This window comes from Cetorhinus maximus, chromosome 2 (assembly GCF_964194155.1).
Source record: "Cetorhinus maximus chromosome 2, sCetMax3.hap1.1, whole genome shotgun sequence".
NCBI classification, from domain to species: Eukaryota; Metazoa; Chordata; class Chondrichthyes; order Lamniformes; family Cetorhinidae; genus Cetorhinus; species Cetorhinus maximus.
The window spans coordinates 70224235-70251158 of record NC_135880.1 but is presented as its reverse complement, the minus strand read 5'-3'; the positions used below and the strand labels follow the sequence as shown (position 1 = coordinate 70251158).

General features: G+C 41.0%; 1 protein-coding gene across 1 annotated transcript; it reads right to left on the bottom strand.

Annotated features, from left to right (window-relative positions):
* Positions 1 to 11702: 11702 nt before the first annotated feature.
* On the bottom strand, positions 11703 to 17700 carry macir (macrophage immunometabolism regulator). Its single transcript, XM_078565931.1, has one exon. It carries the CDS (start codon positions 17698 to 17700, stop codon positions 17077 to 17079), a length of 624 nt encoding a protein of 207 aa, XP_078422057.1. The 3' UTR covers positions 11703 to 17076.
* Between the last annotated feature and the right edge of the window lie 9224 nt (positions 17701 to 26924).

The window sequence follows — 26924 nt, the reverse complement described above, 5'->3', positions numbered from 1 at the left end:
AATTGAGTGGAATGTTTGTTTCTTGAACAAATCAGACTGAATATCAGAAAACTAAGAAGGTTTGCTTCTTCATTATTATCTGACATATTTTACCTGAAGGACTGAACTTTAAGGTCATAAAAACAGGTCAATGAGCCATATTAACTTGGTTTATGCTCATCATAAGTGGCACAACAAGGATCATTGTGATATTAACTTTCCATATTTCATAATAAATATAATTGGTTCCCATTAGTTCATGCTGTCCTTGGAAAGGGGCACTCTTCAAGCCACAGTGATATTTGTGGACTCAGAAGCTCTGTCTAAAATGCCATTGATTCCAGTGTATAAGTTGACCTCTGAAATCTCAAAAATTCCCTCCAAAGACAAGGGTCGACTTATATGCCAAGTATCAAGGTGAACCACCAGCGTGGGTGTGGGTGGTCATCATTTTGAAATGTCGTCAGCATCCGCTGTAAAGAATGGCTGTGTCTTAAACACCCCCGCAGCTTTGTGACACAGCCCGTTTGAAATGCCTGATGCGTTGCGCCCAGGTTAAGGGTACCAAGAAGTAAAACATATATGTGTGGGGTGAAAATTGAGGCTGACTATTAATTCGAGTGTATGGCATGGTTGAAAATGGTGGGGGGGGTCGAGTTAAATGCCAAGTATATGCAAAAAAGGATGGGCCGTAACATCCGACTAGCGTTGGAAAGTGCTGACCCACAGAAATTACAAGAAATAAATACGTGCTTATCAAATTACATTGCCACTTCCATTTGCCAGAGCTGCTTGGGGCCTGCACTGAAAGATTCCTCGCAGGCCCCAGCAAAGTGTAGCTCCAGCATATTCAAGGAGGTCACACCCCTTTTTTCTTACAGCACTTGCTGCTATCAAGTAGGTAAGTTTAAAGGGCCAGGAAAATTGACAGGCCAGGCAGATGGTAAGTGTCTAAGCTAAGTGCAGAGGATTTTGGGGTGAGGGTGTCTGGGGGTGATCCAGTGGGGGTGAGGGGGCGATCATGGTGGGGGTGGGGGTGTTGTCAGAAGTTGGAGGTCGGGCGGGGTGTCAGAGGTCGGGACGAGTGATAGAGGTCGGGACAGGTTGGGGGAGTCCCATGTTGGTTGGGGGCGGTGGGGTCGGGGGTATGTGGGACTCCTGTGCGGTCGGTTTGGGTCTATACAGTAGTTACTCAGAAGTTAGAACAGGTTTTAATTCTTCTAACTTTTTCTGAATAACCATTGGTGCTGCTTGCCAGAAAGACTGTGGCTCGGTTAAAGAGAATAATGAGTTAAGATTCTAGGATTGGACAGAAAAAGCTTGTGGGTAAAAAGCTTTTTGAAAGTGCCTTATCAGAGACTATCAGCAATAGTTGCTGATGGTGTCCAGAGAATGGAAAAGATTTCCTTGGCAAACTGAAATGATTATTGTTTAAAATATATTGATAAGGCCTTTCTCTGTTGCCCAGGGCCAGGTTATTTTACTTTAGCTACCACTTGAAGGAATACATCAGCGCTTGGTGTTGTCAATGAGTGATGCAACAGAGATTGCAGTCCAGCATGTTAAGCTAAAGGACAAGGATCCATTTGATTGTGAACTAAAAAAAGCTGAAACTTATTCAGAAGGTCAGTCTGCATCTGAAAAAAAAGAGATGAATGTTCACACTTAAGTCCACTGACAGCAGATGATTATCACAAAGAGTGTGCATGCAACACCAATATCCTCAACCAATAATTATTCATCATCACAATTATACGCAGGTCTATTAAACACTATAAAGTCCACAGTCTTTTGATGATGGTGGTCATTGTTTTGTCACTTTCAATATGCATTTTGTTTGTGTTCTGATGGACAGTTTCTTTGAAAAGTAAAGATTCATGTTACAACAATTAAATTGAAATAATTTCTAAATTAATATACGGTTTGAAATGGATGAATCATGTTACTGATGAAATAAGAAAAAATGGAAACACTGAGTAACCAGGCTGTTTAGAGCAAGGGTCTGCTAAACACCTATCTCAGGTTGGACATGTTTTGGAAGAAGCTCAAATTCACTGGTAGAATTAAATGTTCACACAGTTCTCACACCTCATCCTCAATTTTTCTTTCAATTGAAAAAGAAGCAAAAGGTCAGTTTATCATAGACGTCATGCTGGCAGAAAAGTACATTAAAATCCTGAAGCATTAAACAACAATGGATGGACAGAGTGAGAAATAGGTATGAACAATGGATGCCCAAAGACATTTGGAGATCCAGACACATAAATCAGTAAGTTGCCATCAAAAGGTATTAAAAAATGCATGATTTTTGGGGCTGGAAAAATGGGGTTGTCTTATACACTGCAATTTATGGTACATCAGATTTTCATAAATAAAACAGCAGTGGTTCCTGGTGAGGTTAGCAGGAAAAGAATTGGTTCCAAAAGGATTGTTCTTAGCTCAATGCAATGCAATGATTTCCACGTAAAGGAGATATTACCAGCAAGTAATATAGGAGATTGAAGACCAGCCAATAGCATTTACTTTTCAATAGCTTTCTGCAATTGATGCAGAGTCAAAGAACTGAGCAGGACAGGACACTGAACTTTTAGTGGTACTGGATAAGACTGGAGCCCCCAGGGTTGGTCTTGTTTTGGTACGAACAGTCCCCGTCCACCACTATTCTCCTCCGTCTGGCTGAACTTGTTCTCACGCTGAACAATTTCTCCTTAAACTCCTCTCACTTCCTCCAAATAAAAGGTGTGGCTATGGGTACCCACATGGGCCCAAGTTATGCCTGTCTCTTTATGGGGTATGTGGAACATTCCTTGTTCCAGTCCTACTCCGGCCCCCTCCCACAACTCTTTCTCTGGTACATCGATGACTGCTTCGGTGCTGCTTCATGCTCTCGTCTGGACCTGGAAAAATTTATTAATTTTGCTTCCAATCTCCACCCCTCCATCATTTTCACATTTTCCATCTCTGACACTTCCCTTCCCTTCCTTGACCTCTCTGTCTCAATTTCTGATGATAGACTGTCCACCAATATCCATTACAAGCCTACCGACTCCCACAGCTACCTCGACTACAGCTCCTCACACCCCGCTTCCTGTAAGGACTCCATCCCATTCTCTCAGTTCCTTCGCCTCCGTCGCATCTGTTCTGATGATGCCACTTTCAAAAACAGTTCCTCAGACATGTCTTCCTTCTTCCTTAACCGAGGTTTTCTACCCACGGTGGTTGACAGGGCCCTCAACCGTGACCGGCCCATCTCCCGCTCATCCGCCCTCACACCTTCCTCTCCCTCCCAAAACCATGATAGGGTCCCCCTTGTCCTCACTTATCACCCCACCAGCCTCCGCATTCAAAGGATCATCCTCCGCCATTTCCGCCAACTCCAGCATGATGCCACCACCAAACACATCTTCCCTTCATCCCCCCTGGTGGCATTCTGCAGGGATCATTTCCTCCGGGACACCCTGGTCCACTCCTCCATCACCCCCCGCACCTCAACCCCCTCCCACGGCACCTTCCCATGCAACCACAGAAGGTGCAACACCTGCCCCTTTACTTCCCCTCTTCTCAACGTCCAAGGGCCCAAATACTCCTTTCAAGTGAAGCAGCATTTCACTTGCACTTCCCTCAATTTAGTCTACTGCATTCATTGCTCCCAATGCGGTTTCCTCTACATTGGAGAGACCAAACGCAGACTGGGTGACCGCTTTGCAGAACACCTTCGGTCTGTCCGCAAGCATGACCCAGACCTCCCTGTCGCTTGCCATTTCAACACTCCACCCTGCTCTCATGCCCACATGTCCGTCCTTGGCCTGCTGCATTGTTCCAGTGAAGCTCAACGCAAACTGGAGGAACAGCACCTCATCTTCTGACTATGCACTTTACAGCCTTCCAGACTGAATATTGAGTTCAACAATTTTAGATCATGAACTTTCTCCTCCATCCCCACCCGCTTTCCGACCCCCCTCTTTTTTTCCCCAATAATTTATATAGATTTTTCTTTTCCCACCTATTTCCATTATTTTTAAATGTATTTCCAGCCATTGTTTTATCTCTACCTTTTAGCTTATTTCGATCCCTTCCCTTCACCCCACCCCATCCCCACTAGGGCTATCTGTACCTTGCTTGTCCTGCTTTCTACCCTTAATTAGCACATTCCTTAGATAATATCACCACCTTCAACACCTCTTTGTCCTTTTGTCTATGACATCTTTTGGCTATCTCCACCTATCACTGGCCCTCTATGCAGCTCTAACCCTCCCCCCCCCCCCCCACCCCGTTAAACCAGCTTATATTTCACCTCTTTTCTATTTTTACTTAGTTCTGTTGAAGAGTCATATGGACTCGAAACGTTAACTGTGCTTCTCTCCACAGATGTTGCCAGACCTGCTGAGTTTTTCCAGGTATTTTTATTTTTGTTTTGGTCTTGTTTTGTTTTGGATTGATATCCACCAAAATGTAGTGGCATTGGCTGATTCCACCAATTTATGAAAATATATTAATACATAAAAGGTTTCAAAAAAATAGGTTAAGAAACCTATTTCAATGACAATCTAATACAGTGTTGGCACAAGAACACAATAAAACAGCAATATAAACAAAACATTTCTAACAGACAATAAATATATATTTGACAAAGTGCATCCACATTAAGATTGTATAAATTGGACAACATTGGGACATGGAATGGGGGATTATGAGCTTTTGTTCACAATTCCTTGCATGGTGCATTTCCAGTCTCAGCTGTACAGTCAGGGTGAGGTGTCAAGTAAAGGCTAGTTAGCATTCATGTTCAGCAGGTGGTGGAAAGGGAGGAGAGCAGATCAGCCTGCAGCATTTTGTGCCTAGGTGAAAACTGGTAAGGCCAAACACCTGGGGGCAGCTTGGGAGTGGTTCTTAAAGAGATAAAGGATAAGGTTGGGGAGTGGGATTAGTTGGAATGTTCTTTCAGACAGCCAGTGTACACTCGATGGGCTGAATGAGCACCCTTCTGCACTGTAAAGATACTGTGATATAGATGGAGATAAAAATACTAAAAAGTACAAATTATGTAAAAAGATCAGCTTGAAAAATTAAGATTTTACTTCCCTAGACTTGACATTAATCAACTTATACTCCATTAGGTGATGCAAAACCCTCTTCTGCTCAGGCTAGATCACCCTTTTAATTCTGTGGATGACAGCTCCATCCATCACATAACAAGGAGCCTCCCAATCAATGATTGCAGAGGCCAGGTTTGAAATGGGCCGCACATAAACATACAATTTATCTTAAATAAAAACCAAAACTGCCTGATCTGCTGAGCATTTCCAGCATTATCCCAGGACCGAGAAAGAGTTAATGTTTCAGATCACTGGCTTTATATCAAAACTAATTTCTGTTACATGCAATGGCGTGGTTTCATGTGAAATTCACACTCTGCGACAAAAACAGATTTTGATAATCATATAATACTAATTTAAGTTGAAATTGTAATCATTCATAAGGACAGCCCACATAAAAGAATATATCAACTGTAACAAAGCAATGAAATATTGTTTCTTACCAATTGGTGATGGCAGAATCCATTTCAATTAGTACATAACATTACACTTATGTTGGTTTGTACTGCATTCTCAAGCCAAGGATTGCTAAAAGTAAAAACTTCCTAGATGACTCTAAAAGCCATCTCATGAAAAAATCAAAGGCATTCCATTGCGAATATGCCATGTTAAACAAATATGGCCAGCTGAGTGATGTGTGAAAGCTGTTTAACTGACACAGGAAATGTCCAGACATAATTTAAATCCAATCCACTCAGATACAGAATGCAGAGATAATGCCACACAGCAGGTATCAAATTACTTTGGTTTCTTTTTAAAGCAAATTGGCATTCAATGTTTAAATGAGCTTTGGTATTGGCAGAATTTGCATGACACTTGTATTTACATCGGGCAGAATTTTGCCCTTGGCGCACCCGCCGACCAAACTATCACGCGTCATTTCACGCTGGGTTGGGTCGGGCACATGCCCACCCGTTGAGCTAAAAATTCTGGCCATAATATCTTTTACATAAAGAAATTGCACAAGGCACGTGACCGAGGCACAAAGAAAGAAGCAACATTGAATCCAAGAGATAGCGGTGGCGGGGGTGGGGGGTGGGGGGAGGGGGAAAGTCATTGCGGGAAAGGACAGCATTTTAATAACTGATTATGGAGGTAACAAAAGCATGGATGAGTATTCCAGAGACAGATGGGCATTGTTACGATTGGAGGCAGGATGTTATGAAGGTGGAAAGAGGTCATCTTTGTGATGGAGAGGATGTGGAGTCTGAAGTTCAATTTAGGATTGAATAAAATGTGGAGGCTGCAGAAATCTTAACATGGAAGGAAGAGGATGGAAGACCAATAATGAGGCTGTTGGAGAAATCAAGCCTAATGAATGACAAAACCATGGCTAAAGAGTAACAAGAATGATTCTGGGGCCTAGGATAAAATAGAACAACATTACTCTTCCCAAATCATAAACATAATATTTTGAAATAATAAGATTTCTTTATGAGGCTGAGTCTAGTTACTTAAATTTGTTCCACTGTTGCCTTGGTTTCTCTAAGTTCGGGGTAGAATCCACATTCCTCATGGGTGGCTGAAAACGCTGATAGGATCATTGTGCTTTTCATATGCAAATATGCTCAGATTGCAAATGAAGTGCAAACCAGTTAAGACTGGCTCCTTCGTTTGTCCTGAATAAATTCAAGGTGAAGATTTAATCTATGCAAATGATTGTGCTGATTACTTACTTGAAATTTAATTTGATAAACTGTATTCAATTGTAGAAGCAACTTGTAGAAGTTTTCTTGTTTCTAAGGTTGAATTTTAGAGAATCAGAGGTGTATTTCGGCAATACGTTGTTTACTCAGTTCTAAGGTAGAAGTTGGAGCTCCATAGTGGCCAGATAATTAAATTTGCTGGAGCTACTGATTTAACTTCAGTATTACTAAGGGAATTAGTGAAGTGTTGGACGTTTAAAAATAATAAAATACCAGATAAAAATTAACAATTCTGCATGCAAGTTGATATCTGTTGCATTGATTTTCAACTACTGATTTACTGAGGACTCGAAACGTCAACTCTTTTCTTCTCCGGCGATGCTGCCAGACCTGCTGAGTCTTTCCAGGTAATTCTGTTTTTGTTTTGGATTTCCAGCATCCGCAGTAGTTTTTTGTTTTTATCTCTGTGTTTAATTGACTGCCACTCCTCTTCAAGAAATGCCTACCTTGAAGAAGTACTGCTCTGCTCTCCAACAGGATTTTCGTATCTCTCTTCTGCCTTGTTCACCTTTATTGCTTTCCATTTCTCTCCTGGTGTTTGACAAGGTGTTTACTAAAACCCGCTTTCACAGCCATATTTCCTTTCTCAGTGACTGTCTCCGTCTCCGACTTACCCCACGTGGATTTCAACTGAAATTCCATCCCTCTTGTTTCGAACCCACCCAGGATTACAGGTATCTCCAGGACATAAAACATTTCTCGGACTGTTGTTCCTATCACATTCTGAGATCCACACTCAGTGCCATGCGCCACCATATGAACACACTTGACCTCTCCCTCCAGCAGCACCGCCGCACCCTTTTTCAAAGCTGTGCGTGCCCCCAGTTTTATTTTATTCTTCGTCTCATCCGACGCCTCAACAAGAAACTTTTTCTCTTTCTCTCAAATTCTAAGAAACGCAAGCTCCAACAACTCATCGACACCAACACCCATCCAGGACCCTCCACCCCTGCCTGTCCCTCCATTCCCACCCCATCTTCCAATCCCAGCCCCGGCCGTGTATTCACTATACCCCCTGACCTTCCCCTCTCCGATGCTGAACATTCAGTGCTCAGCAAAGGACTTAGTTTCATACCCTTATGCCCTCATCTCAATGAATTTCGGGCTCGGCACGATGCTGAACTCTTCTTCCGCCATCTTCGTCTCCATGCTCACTTCTTTGGGCAGGAGTCCTCCCCCCGTTCAACGGATCCTTTTACCCACCTCCAATATTCTCCCTCCACTTGGACACCTCCCTCTGGATGCTTAACTTCTCTTGATCTTTTCATTGAGAACAGTCGGCCTGACATTAGTCGTCTCAATTTCTCTGCTCCTCTCACCCATTCTAATCTGTCTCTCTCTGAACTTACTGCACTCTGTTCTCTCAGGTCCAACCCCAACATTGTCATCAAACCCGCTGACAAGGGTGGTGCTGTTGTTGTCTGGCACACTGACCTCTACCTCGCGGAGGCTGAGCGTCAACTTGCAGACACTTCCTCCTACCTCTCCCTGGACCATGACCCCACCACTGAACATCAAGCCATTGTTTCCAGGACTGTCACTGACCTCATCTCCTCTGGAGATCTTCCTCCCACAGCTTCCAACCTGATAGTCGCCCAACCTCAGACGGCCCGCTTCTATCTCCTACCCAAAATCCACAAACAGAACTGTCCTGGCAGACCGATCGTGTCAGCCTGTTCCTGCCCCACGGAACTCATTTCTCATTACCTTGACTCCCTTCTCTCTCCCCTTGTCCAGTCCCTTCCCACCTACATCCGTGATTCCTCTGACACCTTACATCACATCAACAATTTCCAGTTCCCTGGCCCCAACCGCTTCCTCTTCACCATGGACGTCCAATCCCTCTACACCTCCATCCCCCACCAGGATGGTCTGAGGGCTCTCCGCTTCTTCCTCGAACAGAGGCCCGAACAATCCCCATCCACCACTACTCTCCTCCGTCTGGCTGAACTTGTTCTCACACTGAACAATTTCTCCTTTAACTCCTCTCACTTCCTCCAAATAAAAGGTGTGGCTATGGGTACCCGCATGGGCCCCAGCTATGCCTGTCTCTTTATGGGGTATGTGGAACATTCCTTGTTCCAGTCCTACTCCGGCCCCCTCCCACAACTCTTTCTCCGGTACATCGATGATTATGTCGGTGCTGCTTCATGCTCTCGTCTGGACCCGGAAAAATTTATTAATTTTGCTTCCAATCTCCACCCCTCCATCATTTTCACATGGTCCATCTCTGACACTTCCCTTCCCTTCCTTGACCTCTCTGTCTCAATTTCTGGTGATAGACTGTCCACCAATATCCATTACAAGCCTACCGACTCCCACAGCTACCTCGACTACAGCTCCTCACACCCCGCTTCCTGTAAGGACTCCATCCCATTCTCTCAGTTCTTTCGCCTCCGTCGCATCTGTTCTGATGATGCTACCTTCAAAAATAGTTCCTCTGACATGTCCTCCTTCTTCCTTAACCGAGGTTTTCCACCCACGGTGGTTGACAGGGCCCTCAACCGTGTCCGGCCCATCTCCCACGCATCCGCCCTCACGCCTTCTCCTCCCTCCCAGAAACATGATAGGGTCCCCCTTGTCCTCACTTATCACCCCACCAGCCTCCGCATTCAAAGGATCATCCTCCGCCATTTCCGCCAACTCCATTTCTGCCACCAACAAACACATCTTCCCTTCACCCCCCCCGGCAGCATTCCGTAGGGATCGTTCCCTCCGGGACACCCTGGTCCACTGCTCCATCACCCCCTACTCCTCAACCCCCACCTATGGCACCTCCCCATGCCCACGCAGAAGATGCAACACCTGCCCCTTCACTTCCTCTCTCCTTACCGTCCAAGGGCCCAAACACTCCTTTCAAGTGAAGCAGCATTTCACTTGTATTTCCCCTAACTTAGTCTACTGCATTCATTGCTCCCAATGCGGTCTCCTCTACGTTGGAGAGACCAAACGTAAACTGGGCGACCGCTTTGCAGAACACCTGCGGTCTGTCTGCAAGAAAGACCCAAACCTCCCTATCGCTTGCCATTTTAACACTCCACCCTGCTCTCTTTCCCACATGTCTGTCCTTGGCTTGCTGCATTGTTCCAGTGAAGCCCAACGCAAACTGGAGGAACAGCACCTCATCTTCCGACTAAGCACTTTACAGCCTTCCGGACTGAATATTGAATTCAACAACTTTACATCTTGAATTCCCTCCTCCATCCCCACCCCCTTTCCGTTTCTTCCCCCTCCCTTTTGTTTTTTCCAATAATTTATATAGATTTTTCTTTTCCCACCTATTTCCATTATTTTTAAATCTATACCTTTTATGCCCTGTCAGTCTTTCCACCCCACTCCCACTAGAGCTGTACCTTGAGTGTCCTGCCATCCATTCTTAACTAGCACATTCTCTTAGATAATATCACCACCTTTAACATCTCTTTGTTCCTTTGTCTGACATCTTTTAATTATCTGCTCCTATCACTGCTTGCTTGTCCCTACAACCACACCCACCCCCCCAGCTTCTCTCCTCACCCCCCCCCCCCACTGCATTAAACCAGCTTATATTTCACCCCTCTCCTAATTTTACTCAGTTCTGTTGATGGGTCATGAGGACTCGAAACGTCAACTCTTTTCTTCTCCGCCGATGCTGCCAAACATGCTGAATTTTTCCAGGTAATTCTGTTTTTGTACTGATTTATTAACCTAATTTGTATTTTATGCCTGGCATATAGCCTGATGGTGCTTATTCTTCCACTATTCAAAGACTAGGAAGACAGGCAAACTCCCTTTTATATAATTTTTCATTTCCTCAGGATGTTCTCAAGTCAAGGCAAGTCAATGTGGTGCAGACAAACGTGGCAGCCAATTTGCATACAGATAGGTCCCACAGTGAGACAAATGACCAACTGATCTGTTTTGTTCTTAGTTCTTGTTGAATATTAGTGAAAGGTGAATTGTGATTAATATTCTGGAGTCTTGCTTGATTAAATTTTGTTGCTCAACAAGAAATTTCAAAAAGCTTTATTTTCCTCGAGATCTTAATTGAAGTTTGTTGCCTCTCCGAGGAGATTAGTTAATTTAAATTGAGTCTGTGACAGTGAAAGTTGTTCATGATCTGTAGATGAAAGGAGTTTGATAGCTTCTATTTGGTACCTTTATATTCCTAATTGGACAGTTATTGATGACCTAGAGATCTGATATTTCACTCCTTGGATTAATTTTTCCCCCTCAGTTTGGAAGCTACTCGTAATAAGTGCATCTGAAGGCAATTTGTGGAGTACAGGTCATGTGACCAAATGCATGGCATGTCACAATTTTGACTCTATTCCATATGACAAAAGGAAATTATTTTGTAGTATGCATGACGAGTGAAAGTCTTTCCCTGCTATGTTACCAGGATACTTTTCTACATTGTATAGGCTCGTGGCTCATTTCTTGATACTGTCATTATAAAATGTGGGAAACATTCCACATCAAAACTAAGGAGTAAAATGTGATTAGTCAATAAAGAGATCTCCCAATACAGCCTATAAATTAATTATTTGTGGTATGCTGTTCTCTTCAACTGTGGCCCCCCACCCCCGCCCTTTGCTAAATATAAAACACTGCATAATTATATTTACTGATACCTATTCTCTCATTTATGTTTGAAAACATACTTAGCACTGTCAAGACCTGGTTTCTCTATTCAGCACTGCATATTTTGGATATCACACACACTGCATAACCTGTACAGAGGACACTCAATGTGAAACTTCAGTGCAAAGATCCCAGGTCAATATAGCCATCGCCATTTACTAATTCATTTTCTTGTTTAAAAAAGGGTCTGTTTTATTTAAGTGTGTTCATTAAACATTTTTAGCTGCTTGTCAAGCAGCTCTCACTACATTACAGTCAACACACTGACAATTGACTAAAAGATGACACACGAGGCAGGTTCAACTTTGGAAATTATCTTTATTGTTGGTTATATGCCGGGTTATTTTATTCAGCTCATCTATGATTTGCTGAAGACTGTATACAATATATTAAACTTGATACAAAATTATATATTTAAAAACGTAATAAGTACCCAAACCCTTCCTCGAGTAATGAACATTTATGATTACTAGTTGAATTGCACTGAAGGAGGGTTATCACTGCTATAAACTGAAACTGGCGGTAAAATGAATGTACCAACAATCAAGCACATTGAGACATTTTGGCATTAATTAGTGGAATAGGAACAATGTCACTATGTAGCCACAGGTCAGCTCATATGGAATCCCTTGCTGAGTCCCTATTCATAAAAGATATCCCAGAGGATGCAGAGAAAGCTCCAGATTATTCTATAAAAAGTCATTTCAAATAAACACAAATCTATCCAGAGATGACATACAGCACAATTAACAACTCAGAGTACAGTTTTGGGGTGAAACATGTGTAGCTAGAGCTCCAAAGGAAGATATAATCCGTAACTTATCCCATTCCAGTGTTATCCTAATAGAGAAACTCACCTCAATACAACTTTGAGTCTTTGAGTTGCAGACCAGGATGTGATGCAAGTGCTGCCTTAAGGGACTCCAGAATCAAAATCTCCTGCTACATCCATACTGAAGCCACTCCAGATAAGTGTACACAGGCAGTAAGTAATAAGGGAAAATAAATTAGAGGACAGGATTATTTTTCATTCCTTATTTCTATATAGTAGTTTCTTGGATTAACAGAAAGAGGATTCGGGAAGCAGATTAAAAAATGTAAAAACTGTATGAGATAATTGAAATTCTATCATATTTTAATTTACTGAGCTGAGTATTAATTTTAGTTACTAGTTTGTTGAACAGTAACCAAAATATTCACGTGGGATAGCAACAAAAGTAGAAGTCTTGATGAGTGTTTTTCCAAATAAAACAACCATGATGGGGAGTTGAGGGAGGAATGGGGAAGATGGGAAGTGTTTATATTTGCAAACAGTAGTTGTACACTATTTCCAAAAGACACTTTTTTGGGCTTAATTCTTGGCAAATTTGGTGTGCATTATCCAGAGTTCCACAGTATGATCTAATCTTATACAACAAGGCATATGGTCAACCACCTGATAAAGAAATCTGTTCAGAAGTAAAGCTATGCACTACAACAAAAACAAATTTCAGTAGGCCACCAAAATTAAAAAGCGTGTCATGAAATCAGCTTAGGTCATGGAATATTAGATTTACACAAAGAAGAATGTCACTTCCATCTCCACCTTACATTTAGCACTTCCCAGATTTATCTTTGAAAAGGTTACTTCTAGGAAAATATGCATCACCTGCAGCTGTATTTGTCAAGAATATTCAGAGATCAGAGGTTAAATATTGTTTAACTTTACTAAGAGACACATACAACTGATACAGCACATTGCAATGTTATAGCTTTATATTGATGCAATCACTCAAAAGCAGACAGGAAAAAAGTACATCCATAATCATCATTCCTAGTTTATATATATAGTGTTTAATCGCAGAATCTGTAATTCACTGAGTAAAAAGTGCTGAGCAATCTGTCTAATACCTGTTTTGATGTTGCCATGGATTCTCACTGAATGCAATGTGGTGCCAGTGGATTTCTATACTTCTTGGTGATGTGAATGACCAAGTTCCAATTGCCATGGATTTCAAACAGTGTCATTCACAACTCACCTGAAAAGGCTTTCAGGATTAGATAAATGAAAGTATTTAACAACATTCCAGCTAGCTGCTCAAAGTGATCTCATCCTGCTTCCATCTCACCCAAACTGTTCTTAAAAGGTAGCCGAAGTCACACTGATAATGCCACAACAGTAACACCTAGTTGAACAATTGAAGTGTAGTTGAACAATTCAGACATCATGATATATTAATTAAACTTAATAAAAAGGTAGTTATTTAGCTGAATACCTCAGAGCTCTAAATGCTGCTCGAACTTTGCTGAGGTGTTTATTTTGTGAATGGCATTTACTTGCAATCTGACTAAGCTTTGCACAAACATTCTTATTGTGACATTGGTGATTTCACTGCTTTGGTGACCCCATTTAAAACCCGGATGATCCAAATTCCTTTTTTAAAATCAATGTGAGCAGGTTCTGCTCATACATCTTCGTGCTGGTGCTAGGGTGATAGCTGACATCTCAAGCTTGCAATTGAATTATGAGTCAACACAGTTTTGCGTTACAAAAAAAATACAGTAGCTGTTTGTACTCTAAATTTGTCACCAACTGATGCAATGCCTTTGTTCTTCAACTGAATGGCTTTAGCAGTATGGAAAAGCCTTCAATAAATATTTTAAAAATACAAGTAAATTCTAGCATTCAACGTTAGGATCATTTCAGCAACTATAAAAGCAATTGCTTTTATTATGTGAATAAGTAATCATTTTAATTACTGAACCCCCTTGTTTGATATTGTTTTCTCATGATATATCAAAAGATTTGAAAGACTATTAGATTAGGAGATAACAGGGCACGAACTGAATATAAGTCACAGTACAGATTCACGTTTCTGGTCCAGTTCAATGACAGACTTCAGAAAACATGCAGTTTACTGATGTTGAAAGATTCATTTAAAGCAAAACTATTTAGACTCTGACTGGCCATTATCAAGGTTTTCAACCATACAGGCAAATAAGGAAGTTATTTTCCTTCATAAAAATTTTGAAAACTGTGAAGTGCTCTCCACAGGATAGAACATAAGTTGACTCTTTTGTTTAATTAAAATGTGATTTTAGAAAGACAGTTTTGTTGTGCTAATGCTACATTTCAGCAGAGACTTCAGACTCAGAAGTCACTGTCTATAATAACGCCACAGTATTTAACTACAAGCTCTTCCATATTTCATAATATTGCCAGTGATTATACAACTAAATATTTACAATATAAATCAGTGATATGGGATTAATCAAGAAATCAAAAATTATTCCTGCCAACAACCAGAAGCTGTGTTGGTAACATAAGCAAATATTCTTACATGTGGGGCAAAGGTCTGGAAGCAAAACGGAAATTATATTGATCTCAGCTTTCTTTAAATTAAATACAAACTAAATGCAATGAAAGGAGTAAAGTACAGTACTTCAATATTCTATGGCTACTGCATTCTTTTAGGCTCAGAATAATTCAGGCTTTAAAACAACAAATGCTAAAAATTAATAAAATGCTGAATGAGATTAACCTTTGAGGTTATTGGCAGAGCTTGTTAGCAATTCAAAAACTGACATATTTGAAATGTACTACTGTTGGTGACTATGTCTTATGTAATTTTCATTATTGGTTTCAACCATCTGTTTGTTTGCATTTTATTATGACAGTATAATTGCTGTAAATGCTAATCATTAATAAGGAACTTTAAAAAAAATAGATTACAGCTTGTAGTAAATGGTGCAGCTTGAAAGAGAAAACAAGGACAGATGTCCCAGCAAATTGACCTTCAAAAGCTGGTGACATTTTAGTGGGGCGTCCAAAGCAGATCAGAAGTTTTTACAACATGCTCCCACAACGACGGCCCTGTGTTTCAAAGAATCACACCTAGAATTCTAGAAGGCAACATTGGAATCAAAATGTTAAAAAGAATCAATCATCTACTGTATGGAGTGTTCAACTCCCAGTAGTGTGCTTTGTATTTTAATACTAAATCATTATAAGCCAGCCTATTTGTACCAGGTAGCTATAAAGAAAAGTTACATGAGTTGCCATGAAAGCAAATGAAAAAAGGCTTTGGCAAAATTGGCTAAACAATGCAAGCTAAAAGTAATGGACAGTCAGTTAAACTAAGCAGTCACCTCCTCGCTTCAGTAGACTGTTGACCAATAAGTTGTCAAATAAACATAAAAGATAACTTAAACATTAGTTATTGAAGGATTGAAGCATGAAAACAATATGCAAGTGTAAAATGTTATATTAACACAATTTTAGTTCAGGAATTTTCTATAATCTTTTCTTCCCAAAGCACAAATTCTGATTGGTAAATAGAAGGGAACAATGGTAAATAGAAGGGAACAATTAATCCCTGTGAGTTAGTTGTGTGATATTATCCTATGTCTAGCAATACCATCTGAATCCGAATATTCAGCTTTCAAAAAAATGTATCAATAGCTTCTGAAGAGTTGCTGACAGGTTTCTCTTCCCTTTTCTCCCATACCATCATTTTGTAAACTCCCACTTTCTTCCATTAAGAAAAAATTGTAGTTAGTTGAGAATCACTTAACTTAAATATAAGCATGTTTTTAAATAGTTGGCACCTGTGTGGTACTGAAGGTGGATCAGACATATGTTCCAACAGTTTGACCAGTGTCAGTTAGTACAACAAGAGAAACCTTCCCTACATTTAAATTGCACTGTATACTGAAAAATAACAGAAAATTGTGAAATGGCTGGGTGAGAAAGAGTTAAATCAAATCTTCAGCTTTACTGACATTTTTGCTGCATTTGAAAACTTGCTGCAGCGTTGTAGCTTGGTATCAAAGGACACCATGAGAAATTCTGCATTGTGTTCAGCACTTCCCTCACAAAGCCAACTGGGTTGTGCAGAGCAATTGGGAAATTTTTTTTAAATCACTATTAAATTGCTACTAAAAATATTGAAAAAGCAAGAAGTAATTAAAATTTTTAGCTTGCCTTTTATCTGATAGATATTCCCAGGCAAAGAACAGTTTATGTCAGTATACTAGTGCAGTGGACAGTAAGAGCAATTGTCCTGCAAGTAGTTGCCTTCTAATGTAGATCAAATATTTATCAGTTTAAGCTGCAGACAAGAATAATTGGAACATTTATATAACTGCAAAATACAGTCATTTCAAATTAATCTTTTTCATTGGATAGTACCTAAACAGCTATATTTAATCAGATTTCAAATGCCTTCCAATAATAGATGCATATGCAGTTATTAATCAATTTAAGTCTAAATCATAAAATGCTGAAAAGAAGTTCAACTGAAGATGACTTTTAACTATAGGTTATTATTGCTACAAAACAACAGTTAGCAGTACTTCAGCCATTTCATGTTATTCTTGTCATAGCAAAAGATGACCATTTAACCATTTACCAGTAACATTGGAGTACATTGTTTCTAATCTTTCTGGGATGTAACATATTCCACCCTACACTATCTAACCCACATTAATCCTATTAGAAGGAGTACTGATTTTGCGGCCCGGTACACAGTTTGTATAGAATCAATATTCCATCAAGGAAGTTAAATATCTGTCAAGTTGTCCAGTTCGCCAACTCCCATCAGTCACAATGAAATTCGGGCAAGTATGCCACTGACTTCCATAAGCCCAGTGTTGTTCCTTGTGCATCTTGAATAAAGCAATGTATTTTCTTTTCAAGTTTTATTTCTGCTGAACACACGTTCCCCTCTAAGTGTGAGATGTTGTAGCTGGTACTGCAATACCTCTGTGTCTGCTGGCTCCTTAATATTCATTTTATCTAGGTTTAAGTAATCCAAGGACTTCGACTGGGCCCTCTTTCCCTTAATGAGGCAAACTGGCAAAGGGCCACGTAGACATTTGTTGGGTTCAAAGGAAAATGACTTGACGGTTCGATCCCCTGAACTTGGCATTCGCCGTCGTCTTCTGCCATTTGCAGCTGGAATCTCGTATGGCTGATAGTATCGATTCTTGGTTCTGTAGACGCGGGAACTTCTAGCCAATCCTACATCCTGCTGCTTAGTATGCTGGCTGGGCAAAGCTTCTGCTGTACTCGGCTCATTGCCTGACCACTTTTGAGCCAACTTTAAAAGTTCCCCACCAGTAGTAAAGCCGACCAAGTAGTTAGTGTCCATGTGAAGAATCTGATAGCTAGGCACAGTCCGCTTGACTGGAGAGCATGGGGTGCTGGAGCTGCGAGGCTTCTCTGGCTCGGTTTTACCCAGAGAGCTCACTTCTACAGCAGGTGCAGAGAGGATAGGCATGGCTGCCCTGGAAATACCACTGAGGTCCACCTCCATTCTGAAATTGGCAGCTGTCAGACTAAAGTACAACATAATACTTGTTACAATGCTAACAGAAAATAAGTATAACATTTATACAAGATTAAAAATTGGGCTCTGAACCATAATTCTTAGGAAGACCATAAACATTTAATCAATAACTTGGTAAACTTCAGTTCTTTGCTGCCTTGACTGCTACTTAATCTCTTTAAAAGGATGAACAGTATTCAAACAAGTGGGTGAGCACTGGAGTACAAACTCAATGTCATAGGCATAATGAAGCAAATCTATCAGAACAGAACATCTGATTCTGCATGCAATCTTAACCTATGTTTAAAGAAACAGGATCCATAACAGTGTGATCAGCTTTCCAATTGAATAGTTTATGATGTGAAAATTCAAGCAAACTTGTTATGCAGATTAGAGTGTGGTGGTTAAGCCTGGTCCTTTAGTCTCAGTAACAGGATTGTCAGTCTGCACTGTTTGAATACACATTTTGTTCAAGATTATTCAAAATGTCATATCAGAACTACAAATAACAGCAGTTTATTTCTCTGCTTCAAGCCTAGCTAGTACATGATACTAGGCCACAGGTTTTGTCTCAATTTTTTTCTGCAGGTGGTTGGCTAATTTTAGTATCCTTGGCAAAAGAGAGATAAGTGTGAGCATGTCTGGATAACAGGAGCCAGGCAATGCGAGTCTAATTCATATTTAAATTGGCAGGGAAGGATGATAACAACAGAACAGGGACAATGAACTGATCTTAAGCGTTAACTCTTCTTTTGTCACTGATATGCCGAGTATTTTCATCATTTTCTGTTTATTATTAGGAGGATAATTATTTTCAAATGCAAGTACAGTAGGACTTTAATCTTTAAGAAACACACAAATCTACCCATCACCGAAGGCGCTCACCTGGAGGCCAATCTCCTGGGCCCTACAAAAATCAGCACTTTTTTGATGGGCAAGCATAAAGGACCCAGAAAAATTTCTGTACCAATGTACAGCACAAAAGGTGGCCATTCTGCTTACTGTGTCTGTACCACCAATTTGCTAGAGAAATTTAAAACCAATCTTACTGCTCTGCTCTTCCCCCCCTTGCCTTGTATCTTCTTCTGCTTTAAATATTTATGCAATTTTCCCTCAAAAGATTACCAAGTATTACAATCATTTAACCCAACCAACTTTCTCCCTCACGTGCTTATTTGGCATCACCTTGACAGCATCTATGCTATTCACCTCAACTACTCCTCGTATTAACGAGTTCCACATTCTAATCACTCTCTAGGTAAAGAAGTTTCTCACAAATTCCTTATTGGATTTATTTATGCTGATCTTACATTTATGGCTCCCCGTTCTAGCCTTGCCCAAAAGTGGGAACATTTTCTCTATGTCTGCCCTTTCATAATTATAAAGAACTCCAACAGGTCACACACTTTAATTTCTTTTCTAACAGTCTAACAGCTTGTTCCCGATAGATAGAACCCCTCTGAGAACTGGCATCAGTCTAGTAAATCTTATTTCCACCTTCTCCAGTGCCTCTATATCCATTTTATAATATGGAGACCAGCACTTCACAGTGCTCTAAGTGTGGCTTTACCAAAGTTCTAAACATGTTCAGCATAACATTTCTTTCAATTCTATCCCCCTGGAAAATATACAATGGTCAATGCCACAATCACATTGTGTGGTGAAGCACTTCATGCTCCAACACCTTTTGTGTAAAGACATGTCTTTTCTCAACGTCTCAAAGTGAGAATTTTAAATTAATGGACCCTTGACAATGACTCTTAAAACAAAGCCATGATTTTTTTTCATATTCACTTCATCAAAACTTTTCAAAATGTTTTTTAAAACTCCTAAGTCTGCTTTTAGTTTTCTTTGGGTCCACTCAAAACAGTTCCAGTGTCTCAACACTCTCCATATAACAATGTTTTCCCAGCCTGACATTATCCTGCTAGATCTACATTGTATGCCTATTATACCTTTAGGGCAGGATTTTGCCCTTGGCGTGGGTGCTCGGCGGGGGCCAATTAAGGCGCACCCTGCTTGGATCACAAGTGGCAGCGCTGAGTGCTGCCTGTGCAGGCGTGGGGAGGAGGGCGAGCTGGGACTCTGTCACATGAGATGGGATATGTTTTTAATTATAAAATAAAGTTTTTATTTAATCTTTATTTGCTTTAGGAAACCTCATCCCACTCGTGGATGTGGTTGCCTAAAAAATGTAAAGGCCACTTTGCCTTTTCACCAGCCCGCCAACCGTAAGGTTGGACAAGTAGCATAGATTTGAATTTAATAAGTTTGTTAATGGCCTTAATAGGCCTTTAAATTATCAGCGGGTGCGTAGTCGACTCTGGTGCGCGCCACCGAGCGAAATATCGTGTGAGTGCGCGATGATGTTGGGACGCATGCCCAAAGTCAGCGCGCGTCATTTTACGCTCAGGAGCGTCGGGCACACGCCGAGCATAATATTCTCTCCTTAAAGTACTTTCTCTCCCAAAACTGCACACACAGAAGTCTAAGAGTGTTTTGGGTAAATGCATTATTTGCTTTACTCTTGTACTCTATTCTCCTAAATGTAAAATTCTACTCACCCTTTTGCCTGCACTTTCAGGGAATTATGTATTTGAACCCTTACCTCTGTTCAATCACAAAGGTGTCTTTCCATTTTGTGTATACTCCAATCTCCTGTTCTTCTCTCAAAATGTATTATTTTACTCACTTACATTGAATTGCATATACTACCTATCTTTTTAATGTACTTGTCATGCCAGTGCAGGCATGAAGATATTACACTTTTTTAAAACTGTATTACTTTTAAAAAGGACCCTGATGAACTGCAAGATGCCTGCAGAGGGGTCACCTGACTTTTGCACCTTCCAACAGTCTAGCAAGCTTTCTGGAAAGTTTCAAATTGGCTTATAATGGGCAGGGGTCTCCCTTGAACGGACATGCCTAAACAGCACCCTTCTGTGGGACTTCACACCTGCTATTGTCAAGGCTTACTCCAAAACACGGGGACAATAAACCTCCAGACCCCCTGACTTCAGGTCTGTCCTATAACAAAGCAGGGCTATCGAGGCAAAGTGTCCACAATGAAGTGCTAAGATCACTATCTATTGTATATCAATGGCTTTTGACCATGTAACTGAAACTCCACTTTCACTATGAAAAACCATCATTTGCCTTCAATCATGTATCAATGGCCATTCATCACCTGATCGAAACTGCCCACTGATTTGAAATCATTTTAGCCAAAAACCGAGAGAGAGAGACCAGGTAGTCTGCAAAACACGAGCAACAACATCCCAGCTGCAAAGAAAGGCTGTATCATCCTGTCTTTTCAAAACAAATTAAGATAAAATATTTTAAAAGCCTCCTCCAACCTAGTTTGAACAGCTCAAGTTAGCCTGTAAGAAATTGGACCTCCGGTTACATAGAAATCAGGGCTTATCTACACAACCTGCTGAACAGTCTTTGATTCGAAGGAGCCCTGCAGTTAATCTGGGTATGACCCCAGCCATCTGAATTTACCTGAACTTCAATTCCAGAGTGGAAAAGCTTCCTCCTTCACTGGACTCTCAAAGACATGTGAACTGCTATTTATTCTGTTTGGTTTTAACATTTGTAGAAGTACACAACTGTCTTTAACTGCATTGTTCTTGCACACTAACAGTGTTGGGGGAGGGGGGTTTGTTGGGGGGATGTGTCTGGGAACACACATCAGCTTTATCTAAATTAAAACTACACAGATTACAGACAGATGAGGGAGGGAATTGGGGGTTTCAGTCTCTCCCTCCCTTGTCCATAACACACTAAACCGCCTATATTTGCTCAAAATATTTTATAGACCTCCACACCATAAGCTTAACACCTGACTATTTTATCAGTAGACTTGGAAGCTTTATTTCCTGTATCCAAATGTAAATCATCTGTATATACTAAGAATGAGTGAATCCCTAAGAGTGTACCACTTCTATTCCTTTCCCAACCTAACTGAGTGATTTTCATTCTTTTGTGTCCACCAATCAACTCTAAATCCATGGTACTACATTCCATTTTATGCCACGCACCTGTTTTTTTTCTTGTAATGCACCTTATTGAATGCCTTCTAAAATTCCAAGTTTTGCTTTAACTGTATTTCTTTTATGTATCCAATTAGTCACTTCTTCAAAATTTGTTAAACAAGCTTCCCTTTGAAACATCTTTGCTGATGCTTATTGTGATCTCAAATTATGGGATTCTAAGCATTTTCTCACAACTGAGATTAGATAGATTAGACTCCCCTGGTTTATCTTTTCTCCCTTCTTGAACAAGAGTATTACATTGTCTGCTCTCCAGTCCCATGTAATTTACATAATAGCCTCTGCTATTTCCTGTTTGGTCTCTTTTCAACATGGGTATGATACATAACTGCACTTTGATCAATCCCAGTGTTGGCAAGCTGTGAAACTGAATTCAATAAATCTAGTAGTTTGTAGCTTAACACCAGAAAAATGGCCATGAAATGTGCAGAGCTCTTGTAAATGTCTGACATTTATGTCCTTCAGAGACAGGAACCTACCACTGCTACAAAAACAGAATTACCTGGAAAAACTCAGCAGGTCTGGCAGCATCGCCAGAGAAGAAAAGAGTTGACGTTTCGAGTCCTCATGACCCTTCAACAGAACTGAGTAAAATTAGGAGAGGGGTGAAATATAAACTGGTTTAAGGTGGGGGGGGGGGGGGGGGGGGGGGGGGGGCAGGGGGGGGGGGGGGGAAGAGAAGTTGTGGGGGGGGCGGGGTGTGGTTATAGGGACAAGCAAGCAGTGATAGGAGCAGATAATCAAAAGATGTCACAGGCAAAGGAACAAAAAGGTGTTAAAGGTGGTGATATTATCTAAGAGAATGTGCTAATTAAGAATGGATGGCAGGACACTCAATGTAGAGCTCTAGTGGGGGTGGGGTGGAATGACTGACAGGGTATTATAGTTATAGATTTAAAAATAATGGAAATAGGTGGGAAAAGAAAAATCTATATAAATTATTGGAAAAAACAAAAGGGAGGGAGAAATAACGGAAAGGGGGTGGGGATGGAGGAGGAAGTTCAAGATCTAAAGTTGTTGAATTCAATATTCAGTCCGGAAGGCTGTAAAGTGCCTAGTCAGAAGATGAGGTGCTGTTCCTCCAGTTTGCGTTGGGCTTCACTGGAGCAATGCAGCAAGCCAAGGACAGACATGTGGGCAAGAGAGCAGGGTGGAGTATTAAAATGGCAAGCGACAGGGAGGTTTGGGTCTTTCTTGTGGACAGACCGCAGGTGTTCTGCAAAGCGGTTGCCCAGTTTACGTTTGGTCTCTCCAATGTAGAGGAGACCGCATTGGGAGCAACGAATGCAGTAGACTAAGTTAGGGGAAATGTAAGTGAAATGCTGCTTCACTTGAAAGGAGTGTTTGGGCCCTTTGTTGCATCTTCTGCGTGGGCATGGGGAGGTGCCATAGGTGGGGGTTGAGGAGTAGGGGGTGATGGAGCAGTGGACCAGGGTGTCCCGGAGGGAACGATCCCTACGGAATGCCGCCAGGGGGGTGAAGGGAAGATGTGTTTGGTGGTGGCATCATGCTGGAGTTGGCGGAAATGGCGGAGGATGATCCTTTGAATGCGGAGGCTGGTGGGGTGATAAGTGAGGACAAGGGGGACCCTATCATGTTTCTGGGAGGGAGGAGAAGGCGTGAGGGCGGATGAGCGGGAGATGGGCCTGACACGGTTGAGGGCCCTGTCAACCACCGTGGGTGGAAAACCTCGGTTAAGGAAGAAGGAGGACATGTCAGAGGAACTATTTTTGAAGGTAGCATCATCAGAACAGATGCGACGGAGGCGAAAGAACTGAGAGAATGGGATGGAGTCCTTACAGGAAGCGGGGTGTGAGGAGCTGTAGTCGAGGTAGCTGTGGGAGTCGGTAGGCTTGTAATGGATATTGGTGGACAGTCTATCACCAGAAATTGAGACAGAGAGGTCAAGGAAGGGAAGAGAAGTGTCAGAGATGGACCATGTGAAAATGATGGAGGGGTGGAGATTGGAAGCAAAATTAATAAATTTTTCCAGGTCCAGATGAGAGCATGAAGCAGCACCGAAGTAATCATCGATGTACCGGAGAAAGAGTTGTGGGAGGGGGCCGGAGTAGGACTGGAACAAGGAATGTTCCACATATCCCATAAAGAGACAGGCATAGCTGGGGCCCATGCGGGTACCCATAGCCACACCTTTTATTTGGAGGAAGTGAGAGGAGTTTAACCACAACCCCCCCCACAACTTCTCTCCCCCCACCCCCCACCTTAAACCAGCTTATATTTCGCCCCTCTCCTAATTTTATTCAGTTCTGTTGAAGGGTCATGAGGACTCGAAACGTCAACTCTTTTCTTCCCCGCTGATGCTGCCAGACCTGCTGAGTTTTTCCAGGTCATTCTGTTTTTGTTTTGGATTTCCAGCATCCGCAGTAGTTTTTTGTTTTAACCTACCACTGCTACCTGACTTGATCGACATGTGACTCCAGTCTCATGCTATGTGGTTGACTCAATGCTCTCAGAGCAACTAGGCACAGGCAGTAAATATTACTTTGCCAACATTGTTCACATTCAAAGAACACATTTTAAAAAATCATAGAGGGTATAGGATCAGAGCCCATTCACATAGTTATGCTAATTTTTTAAAGAACAATTCCTTTTTGATATTTTTATCTCTAATAATTGTTCCAGATTCTCCCCCATTACCTCTCACTTTATAAGAACATTTGTTTTGTACATTACGCATCTCATATTATAAAATTTCCTGCTGCTGATCCACTAATCTTTTTGCAAACTTTTCTGCACAATTAATTTGGGGTAGAACCCCTTTTGTCTCACTTATTTTTGTTTTTTTTTAAATCCAGTACCCTTGCATTATTCTTACCTGGAATCTGTCAGTGCTATGGTCACTATTTCCTAATCACTCTCTAAATCTTATTTGACCCATTTTATGTTCCAGAATTAGCTCAACAATGCTTCATTCATTCATTGTTGGTCTAGAAATGTACTGATATAGGAAGCAGACCTTGACATTTCTTGTTTACTCCATCTTAAACTGGAGGCTCCTTATTTTTAAACTGTGCCCCCTGGGTTGCCAACAAGAGGCAACATCCTCTCAGCATCTACCCCATAAAGCTCTTTCAGGATCTTATCTGTTTCAATAAGATCACTTTGCATTCTTCTAAACTCCAATGAGTATAGGCCTAACCTCAGTTCAATTTAATCCAAATTTTATAGTCCATTCAGAAATTCATTGCAGGTACATTGTTTATTCATTTTTTAAAAATCACAGGTGAATGAAAAATTAACAATGAAAAAGAAAAATTATATCACAAAAATCTAACTCAGATTAAATATATGTCAAAAACTATTTCAGTGCACTTAAATAACCAATGGGGCATTAAAGCATTAAAGTCACAAAAATCGAACTGGTGTTCCTTAAAATTTGCAAAGGTTCCTGAAATTGAAGCCCCTTTTCATAAGTCACTACACCATCTATCCCATTCCCCTTACTAGAATTCATAAAGAATGTCACTCCCAAGAAAAACAATGAACATGATCAATAAGAATGGCTGCCATGGGAGAAATGAGAGAGAAAAAAGACAGAAAAGAGAGAGAAAAAGACAGAAAAGAGAGAGAGAAAGACAGAAAGGGTGCTAGACAGAGGGAGAGAGGGAGAAAGAGAAAGTAAGAGACAGAAAGAGAGAAAAACGTGGATAGAAAAAGATGACCGTGACATGAGGCTAACATATTTCCAACAGTCCAGCTGCATACCATTTTACATAATCTTTGTTTAGCAATCCTGTTATTCAATAAATGGATTCCCCAATTAAACTATTGAAAGCATGCAGTCCATTTAAAAGCACCAGCCTTAACAATGTAACATAACAAATCTACCCCTGTGCTTCTATTCCCATCCTATGAGTGGTAATTGAGAGAAACAGAGAGAAAGGAAGAGATAGAAAGAAAGTGGAAGTCCATAAGAGGGTAATTAAATCCTATCACTAATGCATATACAGATCGAAATATCAGAACACTAGTACACCACTATCCTTCCAAAACAACTAGTATGCACATTATTTCAATATCACATTTGTCATGTCGAAGACCATCCATTCCAGATCTAGCCTACAGGTATTGCACACATCAATCTTAATTCCTAAATCTTAAAGGAACAGTATAGGTTTGTCAAATTGAGCAAAAACCATTTTCAAGAATAGCTGAAAACAGGATGACAAAATGAAACGGTGTATCCACCTCAAGCCGCACGAGTAACATTTTCCAGGAATGAATCATTACTCTTTCTGTACTCATGCATCTACTTAACTCCTGTTGGAAGCTCTTATAAAGAAATGCACAAACAAGTTCAAGAACTGATCTGTCCTGAAATTTGAGGGGTTGTAACCCTTTCCCTGAACGCATCCAATAGTAATACCGAGACAAGGGCGATTACCACTAGTGCCACTGCTCAACCTTTCCTCATAAGACAACTCCCTCACCCCAGACATCAGCCTACTGAGCCTTCTCTGAACTGTTTCCAATGCATACGTGTCCTTTCTTTATGTAAGGAGGTCAGAACTGTACACAGCACTCCAGGTGTGGTCTCAACAATCCCTGTACAGTTGTAGCAAGACATCCCTACTTTTATACTCCATTCCCTTTGCAATAAAGGCCAACATTCCATTTGCCTTCTTAATTACTTAAGTACCTACATACTAACTTCTTGTGATTCATGTACAAGGACGCCCAGGTCCCTCTGTACTGCAGAATTCTGCAGTATCTCTCCATTGAAATAATGTCCTGCTTTTCTATTCTTCCTGCCAAAGTGGACAACCTCACATTTTCCCACATTCTACCCCATCTGTCAATTTTTTTGTCAACTCACTTATTCTATCTATATCCCTTTGCAGACTCCTAATGTCCTCTTCACAACTTGCTTTTTATCCATCTTTGCATCATCAGAAAATTTGGCTACAATACAGTCAGTCCCTTCATCCAAGTCATTATTATAGGTCGTAAATAGTTGAGGCCCCAGCACTGATCCCTGTGGCATTCTACTAGTTAGAGTTTGCCAAGCTGAAAATGACCCATTTATCCCGACTCTGCTTCCTGTTAGTTAGCCAATTCTCTTTCATATTAATATATCACCCCCAACACCATGAGCTCTGATCTTATGCAGTAACCTTTTATGTGATACCATATCGA

Bases quoted from the DNA above. Each gene is read 5' to 3' on its own strand.
- macir (XM_078565931.1), bottom strand. From the start codon at position 17,700: ATGGAGGTGGACCTCAGTGGTATTTCCAGGGCAGCCATGCCTATCCTC.